Source organism: Periplaneta americana, chromosome 13, assembly GCF_040183065.1.
Source record: "Periplaneta americana isolate PAMFEO1 chromosome 13, P.americana_PAMFEO1_priV1, whole genome shotgun sequence".
Classification (NCBI taxonomy): domain Eukaryota; kingdom Metazoa; phylum Arthropoda; class Insecta; order Blattodea; family Blattidae; genus Periplaneta; species Periplaneta americana.
The window spans coordinates 115,734,955-115,760,185 of NC_091129.1; the positions used below are offsets into that span (position 1 = coordinate 115,734,955).

The 25,231-nt window shown below is 35.7% G+C and overlaps 1 protein-coding gene across 1 annotated transcript; it reads right to left on the minus strand.

Annotated features, from left to right (window-relative positions):
• Positions 1-522: 522 nt before the first annotated feature.
• LOC138712302 (facilitated trehalose transporter Tret1-like) lies at positions 523-25,231 on the minus strand. The gene is made up of 5 exons (XM_069843926.1): positions 25,168-25,231; positions 18,190-18,325; positions 16,488-16,696; positions 9,174-9,446; positions 523-4,207 (listed from the first exon to the last, which is right to left on the minus strand). Exons 1-5 carry the CDS (start codon positions 25,219-25,221, stop codon positions 3,332-3,334), a joined length of 1,548 nt encoding a protein of 515 aa, XP_069700027.1. The 5' UTR covers positions 25,222-25,231; the 3' UTR covers positions 523-3,331.

A 25,231-nucleotide genomic window follows, 5' to 3' on the forward strand; every position in this document is an offset into this window, starting at 1 on the left:
TTTGAATCAACATATACCGTGTCCCGCTTAACATGAAACATTCTTTTTCTTGAAATATGTTTATTTCTCAGCATTGTGATTCAGACAACAAAATTACGTAGTATTTAAACATTTTCTGTTGAAAAACTAATGCAGTTGATACTCAGAAATTGAAGTAAAATTTGTAACACAAAATTATCGATAACGTCTTAGCCTCTCCTTTCATAACCTAGACTACAGTATTGTAGTACACTGCTACACCGATTTAGTAGAACGTGGTCTGTTGTGACGAGAATCTAAGCCTCCGCATACTGGTGAGGCGAATCACAAACAAACACTTTCAAGTCTGAGTATTTCTGAAAAAGTAAATATTATTCAACGCCTTGAAAACGGCGCAAATTTTACGTATGTTGATGGGGAGAGTAAGGTAATATTTATATATTTTTATTTTTTCATTATTTATTTAATCTTCTAATTATTGATTTATTCATTCATTCATTCATTCATTCATTCATTCATTCATTCATTCATTCATTCATTCATTCATTCATTCATTCATTCATTCATTCATTCATTCATTCATTCATTCCTACCTTTCTTTCTTTCTTTCTTCATTTACTTACTATTTATTAGTTTATTTTCATTTATTCATATATTCATTCATTGTAATTTTGATATATATTATATATAGGCCTATGCATATAAAATTAAGTCCCGCGCCATGGCGTCGTGGTCTAAGGCATCCTGCCTAAACGACAATTCATACAAGTTGAGAGGATGCGAAGGCATTTCTTTCCCCTTCTACTTGCTCTGAGTCCGTCAGTAACAGACCGGTAGCTGTTACCTCTTATACCTGCACCCCTCAACTTGTACACACAAGAAAATAAAATATTAAATAAAGTACATATGTGGGTATAAAATACAGTGACACAGATGTCTGACGATTACATATTTCAGTATATTTTAGTGTCGTTTTTACAATATTTTCAACTAATAATTAATTAAATTAAGGAATGCTAGTTTGTATTATGAAGTCGGGGGGGGTGGGTAGTCACACAGTGCAGATTGTCCCATTGTGTATGCTGTAGAGTAGCAACTAGCGGCGGAGAAAACATTTATCTTCTGCTGTCAGTAGCTTTTTAATGTGCCAGTTGATATAAACAACAATAAAATGAAATACAAACGCTTAGTATAGATTTTCGAAATATAGATTACCGGTAAACATTTTCAATAGTAAGAATTTTCACTATGAGCGTATTCCGAATCCCACCGGTGAGCAATCCGATGGCATCACTGTGTTCCGAATTTCACCGATGACGTCATTGATGCTGCACCGGTGTCGCACCGGTGCCATCAGCTTGCAGAGGTGGTGGCAGTCTCCATCACCCGCCATCAGTGAATCTGATTGGTTCTTGTATAGGGCGGGAATTAGCAGACGAATGACATCGTGCACTGTTGTGTCATGGCGGTGCGTTCTGCTTTAGTTCTGCTGTATTGTTTGTAATGAGCACAACGTAAAAACAATATGTTAATGGCTTATGAGCGAACATGTCAACGGACCAGTTATTACTACCTGTTCAAGAAATAAATTGTTTATGCTATCTTTTCTTTCAACGAGATGGCAGTATGAAAATTTCGCAAAATTTTGCTAGCGTAGCACAGACAATAACTTATACAGTCGCCATGACAGCCATCGATCCTTCCAGCAGTTTTGTTCCTTATTTCGCTGCAACGTGACGTCATTGATGCCACCGGACCGGTGAGATTCGGAATACGCTGTATGTTCAAAGACAATTAGTCGAACGTTAGTGAGGTAGACAGCAGCATCTTCCCCTTCACGGATGGTAAAGAGTGTGAGTAGAGGGGAAAGCCTATCAACCAAACTGAAATGAGGATTAGGACTCGCGTTACGGAATGCGCACTGATTCCAGTCCTCACTGCTCTACCAAAAGATGATGCTTGCCGATTGCAGGAGACTTGCTCCTCGTGTTATATCAAAGTAGGTGAACATTGCAAATCAAGCTTTCAGATATAACTCCCTGTAAAGTTAATTTGAATAATTTCGAGGGAAAAATTGTTCCGGGGCCGGGTATCGAACCCGGGACCTTTGGTTAAACGTACCAACGCTCTCCCAACTGAGCTACCCGGGAACTCTACCCGACACCGATCCAATTTTTCCCTCTATATCCACAGACCTCAAAGTGGGCTGATAACCGTTAAGCAACCAACATTGAGTGCACACTAACTCTGCGTGACTTAAATTGTGGTTTTCTATTACGTACAGTGACGTGTATTATGCAAATCAAGATTTCAGGTATAACTCCCTGTAAAGTTAATTTGAATAATTTCGAGGGAAAAATTGTTCCGGGGCCGGGTATCGAACCCGGGACCTTTGGTTAAACGTACCAACGCTCTCCCAACTGAGCTACCCGGGAACTCTACCCGACACCGATCCAATTTTTCCCTCTATATCCACAGACCTCAAAGTGGGCTGATAACCGTTAAGCAACCAACATTGAGTGCACACTAACTCTGCGTGACTTAAATTGTGGTTTTCTATTACGTACAGTGACGTGTATTATGCAAATCAAGATTTCAGGTATAACTCCCTGTAAAGTTAATTTGAATAATTTCGAGGGAAAAATTGTTCCGGGGCCGGGTATCGAACCCGGGACCTTTGGTTAAACGTACCAACGCTCTCCCAACTGAGCTACCCGGGAACTCTACCCGACACCGATCCAATTTTTCCCTCTATATCCACAGACCTCAAAGTGGGCTGATAACCGTTAAGCAACCAACATTGAGTGCACACTAACTCTGCGTGACTTAAATTGTGGTTTTCTATTACGTACAGTGACGTGTATTATGCAAATCAAGATTTCAGGTATAACTCCCTGTAAAGTTAATTTGAATAATTTCGAGGGAAAAATTGTTCCGGGGCCGGGTATCGAACCCGGGACCTTTGGTTAAACGTACCAACGCTCTCCCAACTGAGCTACCCGGGAACTCTACCCGACACCGATCCAATTTTTCCCTCTATATCCACAGACCTCAAAGTGGGCTGACAACCGTTAAGCAACCAACACTGAGTCCACACTAACTCTGCGTGACTTAAATTGTGGTTTTCTGTTACGTGCAGTGACGTGTATTATGCAAATCAAGATTTCAGGTATAACTCCCTGTAAAGTTAATTTGAATAATTTCGAGGGAAAAATTGTTCCGGGGCCGGGTGAACATTGATTTTCTACTCAATCGATGGAGCAGTGTATATCGTCACATAAGAGACTCTATGGATATATTGTGTTCCAAGAATTATTAAAATAAAGTATTTCAAATTCCACAATCACAAATTTTAACACTGGCTTTCTGATAATTCTCTTCCTCTCAGCTTGATATATACTGTGGTGTTACTTTGTGACATATCTGGTGTATTATGAGGTGTTATCAATTGCTGTTGAAGTGATTTCTCTTTTCTGAAATCCTTTGGTCTGTTTTGCCACAATATGTTATGTCCTTGGAAGTATTCTTCCACTTGAGCGAGTGTATGATTATGGGTCTCTGGCACGAATAGGAACACGAAGAGGGCAAACAAGAGGGAGAAGAAACCAAACAACCAGAACATTCCGTGAACCCCCATTGTCTTCAACATCAGGGGATAACTCTTCAACAGGCCTCCCATGGCTACCTCATTAACAGCAAATATAACTCCACTGGCCAGACCGCGTATTTTGGAAGGTATTAGCTCTCCAACAAGTGATGCCGGCAATGCGAATATTCCTCCCGTATTAGCAGCAATGTACAAGAATATTAGTGATATTACTATCCAAGACTCCGCACGTTCTGATATATTTTTGCTTTTTGAGTTTATTATGACCACAGTACCTAGAGACAACAAGCAGATGCCACTGGCAATGGCAGAACTTAGGACAATGATACGTCTTCTAACTCTGAGGGTAAGCCATGCCAAGAAAATCAGTACAGCGAAGCGAAAAAATCCAGAAATATTAGTGACAGCATACTCATCCAGAAGGTCTTGACTTCCATGACGAACGCGGGAAATAATGTCCACCGAATAGATCATGATTATATGAACGCCAGTACAGTTTTGTAGCATCATCAGTAAGAAAGCTATGACGAACGACTTTATGACGTGAGGTCTCAGAAACACTTTTAACAGAATAGTTTCTTTCCGACATCGAGATATTATACTTTCGAGTTCTCGTTTTGCCTGTAAAAGAAAAGAAATGTATTAAACGATACTGTGAGATGAAAGCATTATTTGAAGGACAAATAACACAATGTGAACTACAGAAGGCGATATTTAGGAACTTTCCGCGAGAGAGAAGGTACACAACTAAGATAATAGAGTCCCTGTATAATAATAATAATAATAATAATAATAATAATAATAATAATAATAATAATAATAATAATAAGAATAATCTATACTAATAATAAATCTGTAGCCGAAATTTTCTGGTAATATTCGATTTTCCAAAAATAATTGGTCCTAACATATATAATTAACCACCCTGAAACCGAAAATCGCTTTTTTTTTAATTTTTGTTTGTATGTATGTCTGTCTATGTGTTTGTTACCTTTTCACGCAATAATGGCTGAACGGATTTCGATGAAAATTGGAATATAAATTAAGTTCGTTGTAACTTAGATTTTATGCTATATCGCATTCAAAGTACATTATTTAAAAGGGGGGTTATAAGGGTGTCTGAATTAAATAAATCGAAATATCTCGCTTATTATTGATTTTCGTGGAAAATATTACATACCAAAAGTTTCTTTAAAAGTAATTTGCGATAAGTTTTATTCCTTGAAAAATTTTGATAGGACTGATATTTAATGAGATAAATGAGTTTTAAAATTAAAATAACTGTCATCTAAGGCCGTGTAATGAATTAAAAAACAAATGACTTCGTCTATAAGGGGCCTTGGACAGCAACAATCGAAAGCTATGAAAGATAGCCTACAGAGAATGTTTCTGTGTTTGTATGAAGTAATATCGAATACCGATATGTATAATTAATTATTATTTCACTATTGGAAAGTGTAGTTTCTCTAGATGGACATAATGCTATAATGTTATTACAGTAACTTCTGATATAATATAATATAATATAATATAATATAATATAATATAATATAATATAATATAATATAATATAATATAATATAATATAATATAATATGTAATATTATATAATATAATTTAAGTTATTTGAAGGGTTCAGAACCATAGTGGGCCAAGCGCCATTTACTTACGTAGAAAACAAGGGTTAAAATTAAGTTATTGCCATAATTCAATGGAAACCTATAACGAGTAAAATAAAATATACACATTAAATCTAAATGATGTCAATCTTCATTAAGCTATGGTTGCATGTAATAAAAATTAAGAAACATGTTAAAGGAATTGTCATTGCACCAAATGAGTGTCTGGACCAAAATGATCGCATTTTAATTATTTGGATGCAATTTAAATTAAGTAACATATTAAACGATTTATCCTTCTATCAAACACGAATGTTCCCTGGATCAAATGTCCTATTTTAATTATGTAATTACTTTATATTTATTTCTAACGGGTGCAGCGGAGCGGACGGGTACGGCTAGTAATAATAATAAAAGCAAGAGTTGTAACAGTATGAGTGTGAGTATGATATTTTAGTTGTAATCCGGCAGAATGGGAAACATTATTCTATAAGGTTTCCATTATGATCGATCTATGATTAGATTGCCAGCGCATGCGCCGTTCCTTGTGTCTGGCCTATCTCGCGCAATGCCTGCTGAGATCGCTCTCACTTCCCTAGGTGTGTGTACGAGTAGAATCAAGAAAACTCGCTTCGGTTGATCATATACGACAATTATGTAAGGTCAATGATGGTAGGTTGCTGGTATGCACAATAGTCTATCATGTGCATGAACGCCTAAAATATGCAAACATATGCACGATTAACTTTGAATATTTATCATATACGTCAAATATATATCAAATATTATGTTTTTGCATGACCAATGAGAATATGCATTTCCATATATCAATCCTAGCCCTAGTTTATAACAAATAAATATTTTAAAGTTTGAAAAGATTCCTGTTTTTATTGAAGTATCCTTTGTTATGATTTTGAAGCTATCAAAATAACTGCCGATTAATGTGCCACTACTGAATTAAAACTCTATTAACACAATTTACACTGCAAACTCACTTGCATTAATTTAGATTGTAACCTGTAATTTTTAGTGGTTTATTTTACATCCTTTATCAACATCTATGGTTATCTAGCTAGCTTCTGAATGACATGAAGGTGATAATGCCAGCGAAATGAGTCCAAGGTCCAACGCTCAAAGTTGCATTTGTTCTTAATGGGTTGAGAGAAAACCCCGGAAAAGCCTCAACCAGGTAACTTGACCCAAACAGAATTTGAACCCGGGTCCGCTCGGTCTACGGTCAGGCATGCTAACCGTTACTCCACAGGGGTGGACCTAACCTATGATAAATTGATTGAAAGCATAAATCGTTTGTTAAAACTTCATTAGCGCTGTGAATCCAATGGCCTATCCAGCATTTGGTTATGCAGTTTTTCAGGCGTCTATTGACATAGGTACGACATAAAACATTTAGTGTATATTTATTAATAACTAGCCGTACCATGCGCTCCGCTGCACCCGTTAGAAATAAATTACATAATTAAAATAGGACATTTGATCCAGGGAACATTCGTGTTTGATAGAAGGATAAATTGTTTAATATGTTACTTAATTGAAATTGCATCCAAATAATTAAAATGCGATCATTTTGGTCCAGACACTCATTTGGTGCAATGACAATTCCTTTAACATGTTTCTTAATTTTTATTACATGCAACCATAGCTTAATGAAGATTGACATCATTTAGATTTAATGTGTATATTTTATTTTACTTGTTATAGGTTTCCATTGAATTATGGTAATAACTTAATTTTAACCCTTGTTTTCTACGTATTCAGTAAATGGCGCTTGGCCCACTATGGTTCTGAACCCTTCAAATAACTTAAATTATATTATGCAATATTACATATTATATTATATTATATTATATTATATTATATTATATTATATTATATTATATTATATTATATTATATCAGAAGTTACTGTAATAACATTATAGCATTATGTCCATCTAGAGAAACTACACTTTCCAATGGTGAAATAATAATTAATTATACAAATCGGTTAATTTAGCTTCCGATATTATTTCATACAAATACAGAAACATTCTCTGTAGGCTATCTTTCATAGCTTTCGATTGTTGCTGTCCAAGGCCCCTTATAGACGAAGTCATTTGTTTTTTAATTCATTACACGGCCTTAGATGACAGTTATTTTAATTTGAAAACTCATTTACCTCATTAAATATCAGTCCTATCAAAATTTTTCAAGGAACAAAACGTATCGCAAATTATTTTTAAAGAAACTTTTGTTATGTAACATTTTTCATTAAAATCAATAATAAGCGAGATATTTCGATTTATTTAATTCAGGCCCCCTTATAACCCCCCTTTTAAGTAACATATTTTGAATGCCATGTAGCCTAAAATCTAAGTTACAACGAACTTAATTTATATTCCAATTTTCATCGAAATCCGTTCAGCCATTATCGCGTGAAAAGGTAACAAACACACAGACAGACAGACAGACAGACAGACAGACATACAAACAAAAATTAAAAAAAAGGGATTTTCGGTTTCAGGGTGGTTAATTATATATGTTAGGACCAATTATTTTTGGAAAATCGAAAATTACCAGAAAAATTTCGGCTACAGATTTATTATTAGTATAGATTTGCTTCACCTCCTTAATAGATCATATAAATGTAATGTATTCGTCTTCGCCCAATTTAAAATGCATTGAATCATAGTGCCAGATATCTATATGTGAAGAAATTTTAAATTGCATTTTATTTAACGAAGCTCGCAAGTGCTTGTGTGAAGATAAACTCTTGTTTTTCACCCATAATAATAGCTCTGTTGATATAAAAATACTGCAAGACGAAAATTAATGATTACAAGATCGTAATATAAATGTTTATTCAGGAGAAAAGTGCCATATGTTGAGGGGTGATAGTATGAATGATTTTAAAGGAAAATTTTCCCTCAATGATTTCAGAGAAACAGCTATTTGGAAATAACAGCCATGAGTCTCCTTTTCTTTCTCCGCGTAATTGCTCACATTGATGCATATGCAAGCAGAATAAAATTATGTTGTACTCTTACCTTTGTCATGCTAGCCAATTGCATGTGCACATGTGTGTTACCAGAATTATTGTAGAACGTTCCTTTAGAAACACAGGTTGGTATGTACTTTCAACAAGGTGAGGCTCCTGTACATTCCAGCCTACCAGTGACCCAGTACTTGAATGGAACCTATTCTGGGCGTTGGCTCGGTCGCGGTTGTTTCATTTCTTGGCCACTGAGTTCACCCGATCTTACACCATTAGATCACTATTTCTGGGGTTAGCGAAGTCTAGATGTGAAAAGTGGAAACATTGGAGAAATTGCTTGTCCGGACTAGCTCAAATTAGCAACAAGGCATGCGGTTACACGAATTGCATAGTGAATCGAGTTAGACTGTGGCGTTTTTTTAAACATATTGTATAAACAAAAATAAATAATTAAACATAAAATAGGGGTAACGACCTTTTAATTTACTATCACCTGCATTTTTACCGTTCCTCGTGTTATCCATTGGTTTTCGCCATACCGTTGAGAGTAAGACATAATTATGTTTATATATGTTTTTTTCCTTTAGAAACGCCCATAGTTCTATTATTGTATTTGTATTCCTGGTGTTGTGGAAGAGAAGGCCTGATGGCCTTAACTACACCAGAATAAATAAAAAAAATAAATAGATAAATAAATAAATGAGTGAGTGAATAAATAAATAAATGAGTGAGAGAATAAATAAATAAATGAGTGAATAAATAAATAAATGAGTGAATAAATAAATAAATGAGAGCGAGTGAATAAATAAATAAATGAGAGCGAGTGAATAAATAAATAAATAAATGAGTGAGTGAATAAATAAATAAATAAATAAATAGTGTAACAACTCAACTTATGACCCTTTTCTCCTGAAAACTCTGTATAATTGAATATAGCACTTATGACAAAATCATTTACTAAAATTGTTAATATTTACCTCAACGTTTTGGTGTTTTCCCCATGCTTTCTCCAGCACGGAACTTGCAATATGTGTCTTCCCCTTTCTGACAAGCCATATCGGAGTCTCTGGTACCGCCAAGGTTCCCACCAACACGGCGATGGGAAAGATCACGGCTATACCTGCAGTAGTCCGCCACTCTAGAACCGTGCCTATCCCAGTTATGATTAAGATGCCCACCACGTAGGAGGTAATAGCTTGCATGTATAGTGCTCCACGCAGGTGGACGTCTGAGTGTTCATCCATAAGGACCTGGTCGAGAAAAGTGACTTCTGTACATAAATTATTGTATATAATCTTGGCAAAAACCATCAAGACAATGTTTTCCGAGATAACACACCCAAAAATGTACGAAAGAATAGCTAAACGATATTAATAATTCTGAATATATATATATATATATATATATATATATATATATATATATATATATATATATATATATATATATATATATATATATAGTGCTTCGCTGTAGGAGTATTAGGTAGCCATTTTATAGGATTGTAAAAATTTAACATAGTTAAAATTAATATAACTGCCATCGGATTAGGATGTAAAAGGCCTATTGTGATAAGTAAAGATGAGGGGTTTGTGCGCAGCACGAAAAACACGTTGACTCGACAGGGAGCATAGGTGGACAGACAGGTGAACGACTACGACCAGTGCAACCAAAAGAAATGCAACTACACGCTATCCATTTGCCTACTTGCCGTCTTATCATAACAACACAGAACGAACACAGGCCTTCATAGTCCAGTGCACTGCAGTGGTGAACGGACGTAGTGAGCAGTAGTTACCTAGAATGACGGAAACTAAGCAAACAAAGAATGTTAAATTAAATACTTTGTTACGGAGATACATCAGTGATATGTTGCGCATCCAAGCAAACACAATTGTATGTACAGTATGTGAGTATGAAATTACAATATTATGTAGGAAGTATTACGTAGAAAGGCGTTGTAACAACAGAAAACATAAAGACAATATTGCACGCGCCTTAAAGATGCTCATTCCCTCAAGATCAAAATTAGTATCAAATGCAAAATCAGAATTTGCTAAGGATTTATGTACGATGAAGATTAAAGCAAATATTCCGTTCGAGGATTTTTGGAAAAATATACCAAGCAGCGCGTTCCAATCAGACAACTCTCCGTAAAGACTATGTATCTGATTGCATAGCAATAATAAAAGAGGTGTCAGATAAAATCAAGAAAGGACCTCCAGGACCTTGCACACAGAGAATAAAGAATAAATAACAGAAAAATAAGAGCTATTTAACAATTTGTAACATGCTGAATAATGCAAAATCATCAAACGATAGGATAGTATACTTGACATATGCACCGTCAATGTCCTGTGACGTTGAAAGAAGGTTTTCACAGTTCAAAACTGTTTGAGTGATCGACGACAGCGTTTGACATTCGATAATTTAAGAAAATTAGTAAGTAGTGCAGTGCAATTCGGTTATGATGGCTCTGAAGCTATGGATGAATCATGAAGGCAAGTTTCTTCTTCTTACTATACTAATGTCTCTACATATTCCTCATATTTGTATATTGTTATCTGCTAGACCTTAACGGAGCGTTGCATTTGTCATTTTTAGACTGTACACTTCGCGTGGTTTGTTTACGTCGGAAGTCAACACAGGCACTTGGCATACAGCTGTATAACGTCTATTCATACGCAACCTGACGACAAACCGCACAAATCCCTCATCTTTAGTGATAAGATTCTCAAATATAGTAACCAAAGAAAAAACATTAAGGAACTTGCACAGAGTGCGAGGAACGGGAATGAGAGTTGAAAAATACCTGAGCTACGAGATCAGATGTAAAAGGATGCTACTACTCCCTTTCATGAAGGCGGCAAGAGTGAATGGACACTTTGCAAAATTATATGAAGACAAATTAAAAATCAATGGGAAATTTTATGACGTAGAATTCTGTAAGGCAAATGAAGATCATCCAGTATTTGGATTAAGTACGGAGAAGCGAGAACATCAATATGCAAAAGAGCAGAGGAGATCTGAAGATACGAGGTCACAAGGTACGAACGGGCAAACTGATGGAAGGACAATCGTGAGGAAGGAGAATGGTCAAGAGAAAAATAAAATGATGCAACCGCAGTTATCGCATCAACTGGAAAGTAGAGAAATTGAAGAAAATCATTGGCATGGATTAATACCGACCAGCCCAACTAAACAGATGTTAAGCAAAGATCGGAATTCGAACTGGGACAAAATATACGTGACAGGTGATGGACAGTTTGCTCAATCAGCAATTGTGGTGGAAAGTGACTATCAAAACAAGATCGTTGACCAGGTACGTGTAGACGGCGGAGAATTAGCTGAAGTACAGATCGCGCCGGAGGAAGCGAGACAGAACCAAGGAATGCTGAGATCAAGAATACAGAAGAAAACATATGTGCAGAAATCAGATAAGAGCGGCTCAAGTACCACAATGGCAATGAAGTTTAATGACACGAGTAAAAATTCAAGTGATTTGGGAAGTGATATTATTAGAAACAGTTCGATATAGTCAAGTGATCTGAAAATAAAGAACAGAGTGATAAAAGTGCAATTCTGAATGAATTAGTGAAGTGTATATGGAAGTTAAGTAAAACGATAGAGATAATTGAATATAGGTGAGGAGTCTGGCGGAGGAGGCTAGCTAGGATAGTAAGTAGACTATAAAAAAGGTAAAGGTAAAGGTATCCCCGTAACATGACATGAAGGCACTTGGGGGGCATGGAGGTAGAGCCCCATGCTTTCCATGACCTCGGCACTAGAATGAGGTGGTGTGGTCGGCACCACGCTCTGACCGCCTTTTACCCCCGGGAAAGACCCGGTACTCAATTTTTATAGAAGGCTGAGTGAACCTTGGGGCCGTTCTGAAAGTTTGGCAACGAGAAAAAATCCTGTCACCACCTGGGATCGAACCCCGGACCTTCCAGTCCGTAGCCAGCTGCTCTACCAACTGAGCTACCCGGCCGCCCAGTAAGTAGACTATAATATGTAGAAAATTAGTGAGATCTGAAAAATGAAATGCATACAACAAACAGACAATAATGAACTTATTGGACAATGGGATAGTATGTTTTAGTAACAAGTATTATTAGAAACAGTATGTGTTCGTTATAAGTGTATTGAAAATCAAGAACAAAGTTGTAAAAGTGGAAATTTTGAATGATCTAATTGAAGTTGTTAGGTCTTTAAAGATAGGAATAATGATCAATTTAAATGGGATATAAAGTGAAATTATAAGAGCGTCTACAAAAGGCATATCTGTAATGAACGTAATTGTGGCACCGGATACAAAAATTGTGAGGTCCACATTACAGGGATGTAAATGTTGGCAATCAAATACAATACAATATAACTGCCAATTAAACTGAACATTCAAAATGAACTTGGGGTGTAGGCCTACTATAAGCTGTAACATGAGCTGCTGCCAGAAAGTCAAAAGGAGGATAGCAATGATCAAGGAAGCTTTCAATAAAAAACAAAACGAGCATCTTCTGTGGACCTCTGGAAAAAAGAACTAAGGAGTAAACTAGTGTAGTACGTGGAGTGTGACATTATATGGAACAGAAATCTGGACATTAAGACGAAGTGAAGAGAAACTGCTGGAAGCATTTGAAATGTGGATATAGAGAAGAATTGAGCGTGTGAAGTGAACAGATAGAATATGAAGTGAAGTTTTGATGGAATGAGTCGATGAAGAAAGAATAATGCTGAAACTGATCAGGAAGAGGAAAAGAATTTTGTTGCGTCACTGGCTGAGAAGAAACTATCTGTTGAAGGATGCACTGAAAGGAATGATGAACGGGAATAGAGTTCGGGGCAGAAGAAGATATCGGATTATAGACGACATTAAGTTTTATGGATCATATACGGAGACTAAGGGCCGAATTCATAGTGAACATTTATAAATGAGTGATACTATATGAGCACTCAAACTCATTTCATATTCATAGTTGCCCCATAGGTTTCATCCATAAATGAGTGATCAAAGAAGTATGCACTCATTCCGACAAGTGAGGCAGGATGATCACTTAAACGGTTACTCATTCTTGTAGTTAACTTTATAATTTCACTTTAAACTTAATTAGTGAAGAGTCTTTTATTAAATCTATTAAGAAATTGTATAATTGTTATAAACATCTCAAGTAAACAATTTGAATATTTTATAAATACTTCTAATACAGTGTTAGATCTAATAAATTAATGCAGCCCACACCTGTGGAGTAACGGTCAGCGCGTCTGGCCGCGAAACCAGGTGGCCCGGGTTCGAATCCCAGTCGGGGCAAGTTACCTGGTTGAGGTTTTTCCCGGGGTTTTCCCTCAACCTAATACGAGCAAATGCTGGGTAACTTTCGGTGCTGGACCCCGGACTCATTTCACCGGCATTATCACCTTCATTTCATCCAGACGCTAAATAACCTAGATGTTGATACAGCGTCGTAAAATAACCCAATTAAAAAAATAAATGAATGCATTAGTGCTTCCTTTCAAAATTAGATTAAACGGAACTTATCTCATAGAATCTATAAGCACAAAGATTTTTAGTTTACTCGTACAGTTGGACAATCACTTGAACTGGAAAACACATATACACAGAATAATAATATTTCTTCTAAATTGAACTCTGCCCGTTATGAAGTAATATCCGTATCTTATATTGGAAATGTAACCCGCTTAAAATGACATACTTTGCAAACTTTTATTCTATAGGATTATTCAAAAGTAAGTTACATTTTGAAATAGATATAACATTTTTTAAAAATTAACGTATACCCAAAATGGTATCTCATATATCGAACAACGGGATTTGTTCATATGTCACACTCATTTGTTTTTGTTAACATGGTAACTGGTTTTTGTTTATAGTGTGACAAAATAAATCTATATCTTATTGAATTTTTAAATCGCTATCAGTGACTGTGTTTTAAAGTGCTTTTGACTTTACAAGATCGAATTAGTCCTTTTCAGTGTTATTATGAATGCAAAAATGTTTAACAACCGGCATACGAAAATTAAGAACAAAACGTAATTTACCTAACACCTGGCCAGCGCGTTCCCCTGATATCAATCAAGCAGATTTTTGAGCTGTTGGGTTATTTAAAATACGAATTTGTTTTTTACTAATCCTACGACTACCGACGAACTAAAATATGCAATTTCGCAACAAATTGAAGGTATTCCACCGATCTATTGGTAAATACTGTTCACAACATAGAAGAAAGATTGTTCCTTGTTGAAGAACAAAATGGCGGACATTCAAAATTTAAACTGAATCCAATAAACCCCATATCTTTATGAGTATAAGTGTGTTCTTGTTTTGTGTATATCTGAATTCTTAAAAAGGTTAGGCAGAAGTCAACATGTACTTACTTTTAAATAACCTGTATAATGAATAAATTATGGTTTAATATTCCAGGGTAACACATCTGAACCTACGCTTTACAAAATAAAGGTTTATATTATTTCAGATGTGAATAAAAGCACACCATGCAAAAATGTTTTTTAAAGTTTAGAAATATTGACTTTACATTCTAATCACATTATTTCCTTGATGATGCTTTCTGCTAAAGGCAACATACAATTAGTACTAATCAAAACATTCATAATTTTAATACAAGACACAAATCAATACCTTCTGTTAGTCTCAGGTGTTAAAAAAAAAGAAGGTCAATATTATTATACTACGGTCTTCAATGCTATGTCTAATTTTCTTAAAGTTACGAAGGGCTGGGAGAAATGTTTCAGAACAGAATTAGTCAAATTTCTGTACTCAACTGATGAATTTTTTACACTTTGTTGAATTAATCTATTTGCTATGTATTGTAGGGTAAGATTGTCTAATTCCGTGGCACATTTAATAAAGTCTATATTTATGCCAAAATTGTAATACAAATTTTCAAATAACACCTAAATGACGTTATTTGGACCTTTAGGTAAAGTTTTTACAACATTCAGTGTCAACAGTTTCACAAGTTTGGTATATAATATATGACTCTTCATTGTTATACAGTGTCTCCTAAATCCATGACACGGATCCAAATTCCGTGATAGTAGTTTCCTAATTCCGTGATACTAAAATAAGCCTCATTAACTGCTCAGAAAACAAACGTGTACTTGGAAAAACACATTAAATTCATGGTACATTGTTTTAATATAGATTAAGGAAGATATTGCAGCTTAGAAAAAGGGCCTAAGTGACAAATGTCATAGAAAAATACTTGTGTAACTACAGGAATACATATTACATATTCATATATTATAAACAAAATAAACTGAAAGTTAAATTTAATGCAAAATTAAATTGAATTACAACACAGTTATTTCTCATTATTTATATTCCTAAAAACAGCAGTAATTAAGTTAAATATACTGTATGTCCTATTATTTTATTATAATTATAACTGATAAGTTATTTCTATTATTATTTCCACTAACTCTTTTCTTTCATAGACATTAATTTTCAAAATTTAGCGTTGGCATCTTTGGTCGAGTGAGCCAGGAATGAGATCTATGAAAATAAATCCGAAAATGGGAAAGCTCCTATAGCATTGTTATTGTCTTATAATGTTAAAATAATCATACACATTGATTCAGCTGACTTTAATCTACAGTAATATATCACTTTTATAATGCTATATTAATTTTTACCTCAAATATAAAATGTTTCTTCAGGAGCGGTCACAAGAGAAAGAAAAACTTACTGGTCAACCACCATTCACTGAACAAAAGCTTCTGCAGTCGACTGCTTCTATTCGAAAGGCGGGTAGCCAATGCAATTGTAAAGAAGACATCTCCTGGCATCTGTTAGGTATTTCAAAAACTTAAAAGTCAGAGGCCACAATTCCATGGTAGTCAATTGAAATTTAATCACGGGATTAGGGGTTTCAAGGAATTAGGCACCTTTACATTTTTCTATAACTTGTAACTATTTCCACATCTCAAAATGACAATCCTGATGTAAGTTCTACGAAATGCAATAAGTGAAATGAAAAACAAGCTTTCAAAAACATATCAATTCATATTCTTTCGATGTTACAGTTTAGAAATTTCAAAAAGCCAGAATATACTCTAGTTAATGCTCCGAAAGACTTCACTTTCAAATGTTCTAGTTCCACAGTTTGGGGATTCATGAAGATCAACTTTGCTAATAAATAGGCCTATGATTTCTCACAAACTTCTCTTATTAAGAGCACTTCAGACCATATAAATCAATGTGGGAAATGAGGGTTTCAGGATGATGATGCAACATAGACATTATGAATTCTTACCACTACCGAGTCTACAACCATTCCTCTGGCTATGCCTGATACCAGCCTTGTTGCTATGACCACCTGGTACGACTGAGCGCTTGCCAACAGTATCCAACTCAAGATACAGGGGAGTTGCGAAAGACGCAACATCATTCTGCGACCCAGGATATCAGTTAAACTTCCCCCGATGACATTTCCTATTGGAACGCCGATGTAATAAATACTGGCTGTAATAAAAATGTGTGTAATTAACTTTCACAGTAAATGGGAAATTTTTATTGGGTGAAAGTTTGAAAGAATAATGTGTTTCATAAAAAGCTTTTTATTTACAAATAAGTATGACCTATAGATTATTTCAGTTCTTAATAATATTTGTATACAATTCAAGTATGAAACCTAATTTGTTTTCAAATGGTTAATATTATCACTTTCAACTCCATTACTATTCAATATTAATTTGCTTTTTTTTTTTTTTTTTTTTTTTTTTTTTTTTTTTTTTTTTTTTTTTTTTTTTTGTATAGTCAAGTTTAAGTTCAAGAAACTTTTTATTTTTTATATGTCTAATGCAGAGTTAGCATTCTTCCGAGAACTTTCCATGCTCTTCAATATCCTATCCTCATTTTTGTTCTATGTGACTGTAACCCTTCGTTAAATCTATAGGTGTAATACCGGCAGCAACCGATGCATAATTATAAAGTATCATTTGGCACACCTATATACCTCTATATATATATATATATATACAGAGTGAACCGTAAGTAATGTAATTAATTTCAAGGGGTTACTCTTTGAGATATTTCAAACAAAATTTTAATACAATTTTGCTCGTTTTTGCTTCCTTTTCGAGTTAAAATTTGTTTTACATCAAACATTTCATAACGTGTCCTGGAAAAACCATTGATTTAATTTCCAATATGCTCAGTCAATTTTATTTAAGGGAGCACTGTATTATAATAGTAAATGATTGAAATAATTTTAGTTTTGTCATTTAAATGTGCAGAAATTTGATCCGAACAAGTTACATTTCCTTCTGGAAGGGAATTTTTCAATGTTACATTTGTTCGGATCAAGCTTCTGCATATTTTAATGACAAAACTGAAATTGTTTCAATCATTTACTATCATAATACACTGCTCTCTTAAATTGACTGAGCATTTTGGGAATTAAATCAATGACTTTCCCAGAACACACTATCAAATGTTTCATATGAAACAATTTTTATCTCGAAAAGAAACCAAAAACGAGCAAAATTGTATAACTCTTTTGTTTGAAATATCTCACAGAATAACCCCCCTGTCATTAATTTCGAGCGATTAATCTTTTAGAGATATTTCAAAGAAAAAAGTTTAATACAATTTAGCTCGTTTTTTCTTACATTTCAGGAAAATGTTTTGTTTGAACTTCTAATGAACTTAGTTTGCAGCATTTGCTGCACAAGCCACTAGTTCTGTATAATATACAGTAGAACCCCTAGATGTTACACAATATGTATCGTTAGTTTTATAAAAATATACCCTCAATTGTAATTTTATTCTTCATATTATAGTTGTAATCCCCTGGTAGAGGGGCAGAGAAGGCCTGATGGCCTTATCTCTACCAGATTAAATAAATAAATACTATTACTACTACTACCCTACACTTAGTCTGAATTATAGATATAGGCCTACCCTTTTAAAAAACTGTTACTTGTACACATAGAACTAAGTTTTGGACGTCTCACCTATCCATGATCCGATTTCATCGTCGATAGGTATGGTGCTATCGTTCTGCTGAAGTCTGGGTATTAACACCATTGAGTGGCCCGTACCCATACCGCAGGATATTGCGGCCAATGCACACACAAATGCGACGATCAGCTAGAAAAAACACAGTCTTTGTTTATATACGGGGGTTACTTACTAAGCCATGGCAACTATTTTTTTTTTTTTGCAGAATCCCAGACAACGATATGCAGCAATGACATTGAGACGTATGGTACTTATTGATGCCGCTAAATGGTATAGATCAGGCGTTCTCAAGCTGGTTCTCGCGAGCTCTATGGTGCTCTTTGAATGACATATGGTGCTCTCATCATGTGAGTAAAAAAGTTCTCGAGAGCACTGAGGAACTGAGGTCATTTTTGTAATTCAAACTTTATTGTACCATCCGGAACAAATAGTGATCGTATCCATCCATTATAGTAATTTAGCTATCTAATACGCTTTCTCATGTTTCACGGTGTAGACTATAACCCATAAATGCACAAACAGCGCTCAACGAGCGCGCGCGCTCCTTCCGAGAGGGAGAGCTGTGTTTACCGCTCGCCGAATCGGAGAGGAAGATATCGCCGCGCGAGCCTGAGTAACGACCGGCAGATCAAAGAAAAGGTTAACAACAATAACAGACCTGTCGATTGCATACTGTTCTAAAGCGATGTTGTCGCGTCTTTTTCAAACTGCAGGGCGTACAAACGAGAAACTCGACTACTTTATAACTAATATTATATAATAATAATAATAATAATAATAATAATAATAATAATAATAATAATAATAATAATAATAATACTTTCATGCTATCTAACTACATTAATTAAATAAATATATAAATTACAGTTATTAATTACCTGACATCCTAGCTCTCATCTGTACTGCTTCCTTCACTGTCACTGTCACCTACGCTTATAATGAACGAGTCTCTGTCGTTTTCAGAATAGCGAACAATATATTGGCGTTCTATTTCTCTTGCCCTGTTAACACACTTTGTCTACAATTCTGAATTTATTAGTTCAACACATTCTCGTATAGTTCTGCATACACTGTCACTACGTAATGGAGTCACATTTCGTTTTCGAACTTCATGTTTTAAGCGCGCCCAAATAAGTTCAATAGCATTTAAATTACAGTGATATGGGGGCAACCGCAAAACCTCATGGCCGAAATCTCTTGCAATTTTGTCAATGACAAACTCTCTACTGATATTAGCTTCTTTTATGAGTTCAAGCAATACAGATATAGTGGGGAGTGGATTGGGTACTTCTAGATTGTGTTGTACCATGAAGCTAATAATATCATCCTTTCTTGTGGATCTATTTGGTAGCCTAAACTGTAGCCTGGAATGATAAGCAGTGTTATCCGTTACAATTATACACGGAGTGCTTGTTGGAAGATTTTTCGTTAATTTGTTTGTAAACCAGTCCTCGAAAATTTCAGAATTCATTTCATCATGTGAATCTGCTTTGGAGTCACCTATATTTCTAGCTGAAAGGAACAAACCATTTGGAACCCAGCCGTCACTACTATCTGCGTGCAAAACCATAATTCGTTTCCCACGAGATACAGGGGCATTGAAGGCACATGAGCAACTCCCATCATCCCAACCTTTTTTGGGGACATCATGTGTGTCATACCATGTCTCGTCCAAAAATATAATTTTATGGCCTGCCGATCTTTTAGAACGAAGTGTGTTCAAATATTTGTACCTCCACGTTACTATTCTCGACGACTCCATTATCACGCGTCTTTTGTTAAGAACTCGGAACCTGAATACTAACTTTTTCAATAATTCTCTCAGTGTTGTTTCTTTGTAAGGGAATTCACACTTTTTTTGAAGTTCTATTAATATTTCACTAACTGTCGGCGACTGTCCATTTTAAAAAAATCATACACCGTTCGACGAATCAGATCGCAGGTGAAGTTACCAACTTTTTCAAATTTCCGTTTTTTATTTTTACAATTTTTGGGTGTTTTAGGACCTCTTTCTACAACTCTGCTTACGGCTTGCCTACTTAATCCAACAGCTTTTGCGGTCTCTGTAATCGGTCCCTTGCCCAATTTATTACTTTTGACGTAGGCATACACATTACAAATTATTTTCTGAGACTGTTTATTCAATGTCCCCATACATTTGCTACCTATAATTGTCTTACTTCTACTAGTTGAAGGAACACACGCATTTACATTACTTTCAACTTCATCATCGCCTTCCCACGGCCTCCACATCTTAAATATTAACACCAACTTATAACTTCCACTTGAAATGCTTTACTAAACTGAACGAACATGTGTTATTAAAAATGGCAACCTTGGTTCTTACTCCACCTGGACTTGATATGTACACGTCAAAATTCAATCCTGGATTGCCATTGGCGGCAACCGTTTTTTGTAGAATACGATTGGAGCGGTGGGACTAAAAGAATCATAATCACAAGCGACAAACAATAACTTATAAATATCAAAGACTCGCCGGTCGTTACTGTGGCTGGCGCTGCGATATACGTCAGAATGACACAGACCTGCTATAGATAGAGGAGAGGGAAACGACCACTCAGCTATCTAGTGGAGTGCAGTGCGTATTCTCAGTAACTGTTTCACGTTGCTTACCTACTGCTACAGTACAGTATGGAGGAATCTAAAAGACGGAAAAGTAGTGATCAGGCAAATTCTTTCAATGTTGCATGGGAAAATGCTTACTTTTCTTAGCTGCTGCAGTAAATACTCAGTGCTTTATCTGGCACGACATTTTGAAAGGTAGAATGAAACATAACATAATGCGTCATTACGAGTCCAGACATGAAGATACTAAAGATATTAATCTTCAACAATTTTAATATCTCTCTTCAGGGAAAAGGCCAGCTCAGTGTTGATATGTTGAATAAATTACGGGATTTCAGTTGTAAGCTTACACTTTTCGTAAGTCAGTTTCGGGAAGGTAATTTGGCTTACTTTCGAACGATAGAAACTGCTCATGATGAAGCCATGTTAAACAATTATGTGCAAATATTAATTGAAATACAAAATGAATTTAATTCTAGGTTCCAAGATCTTGTCTTTAGATCCACATCTGTGGAGTAACGGTTAGCGCGCCTAGCAGCGAAACCAGGTGGCCCGGGTTCGATTCCCAGTTGGGTCAAGTTTACCTGGTTGAGGTTTTTCCGGGGTTTTCCCTCGACTCAGTATGAGCAAACGCTGAGTAACTTTCGGTGTTGGACCCCGGACTCATTTCACCGGCATTACCACCTTCTTCTCATTCAGTGCTAAATAACATAAGCTGTTGATAAAGCGTCGTAAAATAATCTACTAAAAATCTTGTCTTAATTGGAAAGAAGTTTAAAGTTATCATAATAACTTCTTCAACACCAGTTGAAACAATGCCATATAAGTTACAGGTGGGCCTGGTTGGCGCAGTTGGTATAGCGCTGGTCTTCTGTGCCCGAGATTGCGGGTTCGATTCCGGGCCAGGTCGATTGCATTTAAGTGTGCTCATATAACCTCGGGTCCACACCTGTGGAGTAACGGTCAGCGCGTCTGGCCGCGAAACCAGGTGGGCAAGTTACCTGGTTTTCCCTCAACCCAATATGAGCAAATGCTGGGTAACTTTCGATGCTGGACCCCGGACTCATTTCACCGGCATTATCACCTTCATCTCATTCAGACGCTAAATAACCAAAGCTGTTGATAAAGCGTCGTAAAATAACCTACTACTATAACCTCGGCAGTTGCGAGCGTCGATAAATAAAACATAACATTTAACGATTTACAGCTCAGACTTATTGATCTTCAATGTGTCCTAAGGGCTAAAGATCGTTTGAATAACACTGCTAGTCTGGTTGAGTTTTACAAGACTAAACATTAGCAATAATACCCACGACTACACAGGCTGGCTTTGAAAATGATTGCTATGTTTGGCTCAACATTTATATTTGTGAGCAACTGTTTTCTATAAGCAACTTTAATAAAGGCAAGCATCGAACATCTGTAACGATCATTACGATAAGTAGGCTACTGTTCCTTTCAGCTGCCAACACATAAAACTTCGTTTTCATGTAGGCCTACTGATAAATAAAAATATAAGAAAATTATATTGTACATTTAAGTAGGTATAAAATTTCTATTATTTCTGTAAAATAAATATTTCTGTATTAATTAATAAGTCCAAGATAGTTTTGCAAACACTGAACGGGAATTCATTTCATAAACACTCGTACTAGTACTTCCCTTTTGTGTATATTTTGTACGAGATCACCCTTTCTTCCAGTCCACCCTATACTGAGAGCAGCTAATATCTGCATTCCGCTCAGAGCTGTGAGCCGGCTGGGAGAGCGCAAACCTTGTGCAGGCCTGCTATAACCGCTTTCAATCCGGCGTGGATTTAATCAGAAAAATCAAGATTATTCAAGTGAATAATGTGGCTCTTGGTGCGGAAGATGTTCAATCCTTAGCTCTGAAATATTTGGTTTAAAGGAAGAAATTCATAGCCTTTAGGAGGGGAGCCAGAAGATAAAAAAGTGAATAAATAATGTTGTCATTAAACTTTAGGTACTATGTCACGGGAAGTTTTCAGATGGTTTTTAGAGATTTATTTAAAATACATAGATGTAAAAACAGTTTGCAGAGCTGTTACATAGCAACGAATGGAGTTGCTACGGGGACATCATTTTATTTTTACTAACATTTTTAATATTAACCTGGCTATACCTTTGGGGTTGAGAACCGGAAACACCGTTTCCTATCTCCTTCCAAGACTGGAGTTCGATGATGCTGGCGTAAAATACAAACAAATCACTTTACTAGGTATAGGAGGGAAGAAAATTAGTTCATCCAATTACGTAAACTAGGAAATATCGCAATTTTGAGTTTGATAATTTTAATTAGGTTTTTGTTTTAATCGAAATACAGCACTGTATTTATAATAAATGTTTTTACTCACGAACTGAGTTATCCATGCGAATGTATTCATTATGCAGTGTATATTATACTGTCGACAGCACATTAGCGTACAATGTAGAGAAGGAAGTAAAAATTGAAAAATAATCATAATATGGGCATTTTAACACGTTTTTGAAAATAGTGGCCGTTCATTTCGATACAGGCTTCAGTTCTTTTGTGCTTATTATCGCACTATAGACTATTGCATCTAATTCCAATTACCAGTTTCGTCCTTCGTACTACAGTAGTAACTCATGTTGAAATAATTCTGTACCTACTCTATAAAAGAATACCTTACGTACTGTAAATTCAATCTTCACTTCTGTCCGTCCAAGTCGTTTTGTCGCAGGGTCGTAGAAAGGGCGGTAATCACGTGACAGTTAATTACTTAACGAGGCCCTTTTATTTAAGTTATTTTAAACGATTGTATGGGTATAATATTACGTAGACGTCCAAATTCCGAACAGAAATTAATGTTTTCAGAAAAGAGCTAAGACGCCCAGCCACTAGCCTTTACAGTGGGGCGTGCAGAAGTAGGTGGAGGAAATCGGGATTGGACGACAGTATCTGTGCAAAAATACGGTTCAATATTGAAAGCTATTTTGTCACTGGAAAACGTGAACATATTTCTGGAACGTACTATACTCACTAACTCAGTACTGCTTACTATATGCGGCCTAGGTTCTGTATGTAGAAGGGGTGGGAGTGAAGTACATTCAAAAACTCAGGTACAATAAAAATTGAAGTAAAAATAAAATGATGTCCCTGTACATTGAAAACCTGAGTTTTTTTTAACTGCTCAGCAAATAAAATGAAATTAAGAAAAACCATGGAAGACTTATTTTATGTAATTCCACTTTCATCTACAGTTGGCGTTAAGAATTTTCAACTTCCGTTTTATGAGTTCAACCTGATATAGACTTATTACATTTATTTCTATTTATATCGTCAGAATTAAGACCGTAGGGCCTTCTCTTACACTCCACCAGATCACAAAATTCATAAACAGTGAAATTAAACAAAAAGTGAAAACAAGAAAGATACTATCATGTTACAAAATAATAACAAAATTGAGGCAATTCAATACAAGAAAGTAAACAATAGATCTATACACTGGAATAGAACATAATAAGTTAATTTTTACACATAGTTGAGAGCAGTGGTCGTCAACACTCGCTGAAATGGGTAAAGGGTATCCGGAGCAACATCAAATGCACCGTCGTGCAGCAGGCAGAGAGGAATAGAGCATACCCGCCAGCAGCTACGGTACACCATAGTTCAGTCTCTTATCCGCGTGTAAGAGACGCTAGTCCCAGCATGCTCTGTGCTGACGACCGCCGGTTTAGGGGATAAGATAAGGATTAATATAACAATAATTATGCGTAATAAAATTATTGAATACGAAATTTAATTAATAATCAAAGCTATGATGACAAAATCAATTTGGGGATGGTGAAATATATAGTCTATAAAATTATAAAACTGTGACATAGAAAAGGGCTTATAATTGAAGGGAATCCGAATTGAAGAAGCGCAATTTTAGTTTATTTCTAAAACTTGATAATGTCTGACAGTCTCTGACATGCTGTGGTGTTATTATCCGGCAGTACATCTCAGTTGACGATATGTGTCAGAGGGAGAACAATTGTTTGTATACTTCTAAAGTTTGATTAGTGTAATATGTTACTAGTCAGCGATGTATGCAATAGAGGGGGGAAAGGAACTGCCACCCTACCCCCATTATCTCCTGGCTTAGATACCTCATAAGTGATCTCTTATAGGTTTCACTTATGAGGTTCAGACCTGTATTCGGAGGGTTCACTAAAGAACAATGGACATTATTAGATTAACGGATATCTTCACATCTTGGCCTGAGTAAACATCCGAAGTGTTAAAAATATCGTAATGCAGGAGATGATGGAAGAAATATTGTATAATATGAAATAAGAGCAGCACAATTAAAAATTAAAGGCACATCAATATTGTTTTAAAATATTGTGAATTTGGCTTACCTGTGGAAATAAGAGGCGACGTGGCTTGGTCTTGGTTGCTTGCTCTCCAGCCATTTTTTCAGAT

What these genes read in the sequence shown, in the direction of transcription:
- LOC138712302 (XM_069843926.1), bottom strand. Translation starts at nt 25,221, where the DNA reads ATGGCTGGAGAGCAAGCAACCAAGACCAAGCCACGTCGCCTCTTATTT. An exon ending in TGAAATCGGATCATGGATAG is followed by an intron (nt 16,697 to 18,189) that starts GTGAGACGTCCA and finishes TTTTTATTACAG; the next exon opens with CCAGTATTTATTACATCGGC. An exon ending in GAAAACACCAAAACGTTGAG is followed by an intron (nt 4,208 to 9,173) that starts GTAAATATTAAC and finishes TTTCTTTTACAG; the next exon opens with GCAAAACGAGAACTCGAAAG.